The sequence below is a fragment of the Myotis davidii genome, unplaced genomic scaffold (genome assembly GCF_000327345.1).
Source record: "Myotis davidii unplaced genomic scaffold, ASM32734v1 scaffold125, whole genome shotgun sequence".
Lineage (NCBI taxonomy): Eukaryota > Metazoa > Chordata > Mammalia > Chiroptera > Vespertilionidae > Myotis > Myotis davidii.
This window is the reverse complement of record NW_006299390.1, coordinates 1,337,371-1,340,928: the sequence shown is the minus strand read 5'-3', so window position 1 is coordinate 1,340,928 and position 3,558 is coordinate 1,337,371. Positions and strand designations below refer to the sequence as shown.

Genomic DNA, 3,558 nt, shown 5'->3' with positions numbered 1-3,558 from the left:
CTGGGTAGGTTCGAATTTATTGTTTTCAAAAACTAAACAAATGATCCTTCAGCAGCATCACCTCCACGGCTTTATCAGGTATTTGTTGCCCTTCCTATTTTTTGCCTTTTGTTGCGTCTGACTCTGAATAGTGACACTTCCTTCTCAGCTAGAATATTTTTATCTGGAACGGCTGTCGGTTCTTGAGTCGATACTACCCCTGAATGTCTCTGTTTCATTGTCTAGTGCAACCTCTAAGAGTGGATATCCACGAGGTTCCAGCCATAGTTTTGCAGGTGCATCAGTTTTTTGTTAGTTTGTTTTCATTTGGGAGGAAGAAGGACAGAGGAGTCTGTCCCTGCCAGGCTTCACAGTCTTACCAGTGCATGCCTGGCCATTATTGTACCCATCAGTGTTTCTAACGTCTTCTCTAAAAGGCGAATGCTTCATAACCTCGACCATGAAGGAGAGCAGTGAGTATTTAGTCTGCCTGTTTTTTTCTGCATTTTGTATCTTGTAAGACTGTTCGGGATCACCGAGACCAAAGTTATTACTGTGTATTTGTCCACTGCCTAAATTCAGACCTATTTTATTTAAAGTGTCAGTATTAATATATCTTACAGTTCTCTTCTTTGTTAGTTATTCTATAATGTAGCCACACTATAGACCAAATAATGATTGTTTTAAGCTGCAAGAGACAGTGAATTGGGACAGTTGGTTTCATGTATTTACTAAGTAGAACTTCATAATATTTTGAGAGGGAATATTGGCTTTAAAAGTAGCTTTAAGCTAAGATTTGAACAGAAGTTTGGCTCTAATGAAATTTGTCTTCCTTATCTTTTAATCAAACTCTTCTTTTTGGTGTTTGTCAAATGCTCCACTATTTCTTGAATAAATTAGTTATGAATCTCCTTAACATTAGTAATTTAAGAGAGTAAATGATTTTTCTGAAACATTAATTTTTGTGTCACTAGCTGTTTCTTATTTAAAATATAATATCTAATAACAGTGATACTAAATATTAAAATAAAAATACCTGATTTATAGTTCAACTTAATATTTTAGCATTTCAATCATTATTTGAAGTGTGTCTTGCTGCAGTATGTCAAATTTATACTTAAATGCTTTGTGCAGGGGAGGTACTCATTAAATATACAGTGTCCCTCAAAAACGTATACACACACTTTGAATAATTATGAAGGCAGTGCTTATTAAAATACATTTCACTTTCAAAACTGAGCTATCAACTGTTAAAGTGTGTATACACTTTTTGAGACATCCTGTATTTACAGCAAAAGTGGATAAACTGATGAGAAGAAACTTCTGAATTCTTGTTATAGAGATGAAAATTTTAGATCAAAAGGGAAGTTAAATAATAAATTGGGATCCAAATAGCAGGTTACTGGATCCCAGAAATCCTTCCTTCCATCCTATGGTTTCTCCACTGTCTAACAGAGAGGAAGATGGAATGAACTGGAACAAAATTAAAACTACCTGAATGTTCCTATTAAGGGAGTGCTGCCTTGGGCGACTCCCCCAAGACACTGCCCTAATACAGCAATGACAACCAGAATCTCATGATTCAAAATGTTGAATGACTGCCAACGTTCTTGGTTGAAACTACTGATTCTGATATTACCTTTCCTAACTAGTAAGAGAGAAAAAAAAGTGAAAAAGAAAGACAGGAAGTAGATTCCTGAACCAGTTTGAACACAGAGAATATGAAGTGAGGCTGGGTAAGGTGTCCCAAGAAGTATGAGACCAAACAAAGAGGAAATAAGTCAGAGGCCTGTTTTCAAAGAGGGGCGTGTTAGCATTTCAGTGCATCTTGCAGACTAGGAGCTGATCCTTTAACGGGACTGTTTCTCTCGTCCATGCCTTTCAGTATGCTTAAAAACAAGTACCACTTTGAGTCATGACAATATGTCAGACTCCATGCTGGATGAGCGCCTTACATATCTCCTTTATCAAATTAAATTTTCAAACATAATGATAGTAGAAAGAATGATTACTGAACCCCCATAAACCCATCATCCACACTGAGCAAGTATATGTATTTCTTACCTTATTTAATTCTCACCTCCACCCTCGGCTGTCTTAACGACTCCATTTGACAGATGGGAAATAGTCTCCGAGGTTAACCAGCTCAAGTCTCCAGATCCTAAGTGGCGGGATCAGGATGCACGAGTCCCGACTCCAACGCTCCCGTTTCCTAGTGAGCACGTCACTGTCATCCTTCTACCCCTTCTTCTGGCCTCTCGCAGCAGGGCCAGTGCCTGCCCCCGTGACAAAGCCCTGTGTTTCTCCGCTCCCAGGTCGCGCAGGGCATGGAGCTGGAGAGCCATGAGCAGCCCGTGGTTCTGAGAGAGGACAACCGCCGCCGCCGCCGGAGGATGAAGCCGCGCGGCTCAGCGGCCAGCCTGTCCTCCATGGAGCTCATCCCCATCGAGTTCGTGCTGCCCACCAGCCAGCGCACCAGCAAGACCCCGGAGACGGCGCTGCTGCACGTGGCCGGCCACGGGAACGTGGAGCAGATGAAGGCGCAGGTGTGGCTCCGCGCGCTGGAGACGAGCGCGGCGGCCGACTTCTACCAGCGGCTCAGCCCCGACCACTTCCTGCTGCTCTACCAGAAGAAGGGCCAGTGGTACGAGATCTACGACAAGTACCAGGTGGTGCAGACCCTCGACTGCCTGCGCTACTGGAAGGTGCTGCACCGGAGCCCCGGGCAGATCCACGTGGTGCAGCGCCGCGGCCCCTCGGAGGAGACGCTGGCCTTCCAGCGGCAGCTCACCGCGCTCATGGGTTATGACGTCACCGACGTCAGCAACGTGCACGACGACGAGCTCGAGTTCACGCGCCGCCGCCTGGTGACGCCACGCATGGCGGAGGTGGCGGGCCGCGACCCGCAGCTCTACGCCATGCACCCCTGGGTGACCTCCAAGCCCCTTCCCGAGTACCTGCTGAAGAAGATCGCCCACAACTGCGTCTTCATCGTCATCCACCGCAGCACCACCAGCCAGACCATCAAGGTCTCGGCCGACGACACCCCGGCCGCCATCCTGCACAGCTTCTTCACCAAGATGGCCAAGAAGAAGTCCCTGATGGACATCCCCGAGAGCCAGAGCGAGCAGGACTTCGTGCTGCGCGTCTGTGGCCGCGACGAGTACCTGGTAGGGGAGACGCCCCTCAAGAACTTCCAGTGGGTGCGGCATTGCCTCAAGAACGGGGAGGAGATTCACCTGGTGCTGGACACCCCTCCGGACCCCGCGCAGGACGAGGTGCGCAAAGAGGAGTGGCCGCTGGTGGATGACTGCACCGGCGTCACCGGCTACCACGAGCAGCTCACCATCCACGGGAAGGACCACGACAGCGTGTTCACCGTGTCCTTGTGGGACTGTGACCGGAAGTTCAGGGTCAAAATCAGAGGCATTGACATCCCGGTGCTGCCCCGGAACGCGGACCTCACGGTGTTCGTGGAGGCCAACATCCAGCACGGGCAGCAGGTGCTCTGCCAGAGGAGGACCAGCCCCAAGCCCTTCACGGAGGAGGTGCTCTGGAACGTGTGGCTCGAGTTCAGCA

General features: G+C 48.0%; 1 protein-coding gene across 1 annotated transcript in view; it reads left to right on the top strand.

Moving 5' to 3' along the window:
• The window catches only part of PIK3CG (phosphatidylinositol-4,5-bisphosphate 3-kinase catalytic subunit gamma), a 35,948-nt gene continuing 32,390 nt past the window's right edge, over positions 1–3,558 (top strand). The window contains exons 1-2 of the mRNA XM_015571209.1: positions 1–452; positions 2,295–3,555. Of these exons, the coding sequence (XP_015426695.1) occupies positions 2,307–3,555 (1,249 nt within the window). The 5' untranslated portion in view covers positions 1–452; positions 2,295–2,306. The remainder of the gene's footprint in view (positions 453–2,294; positions 3,556–3,558) is intronic.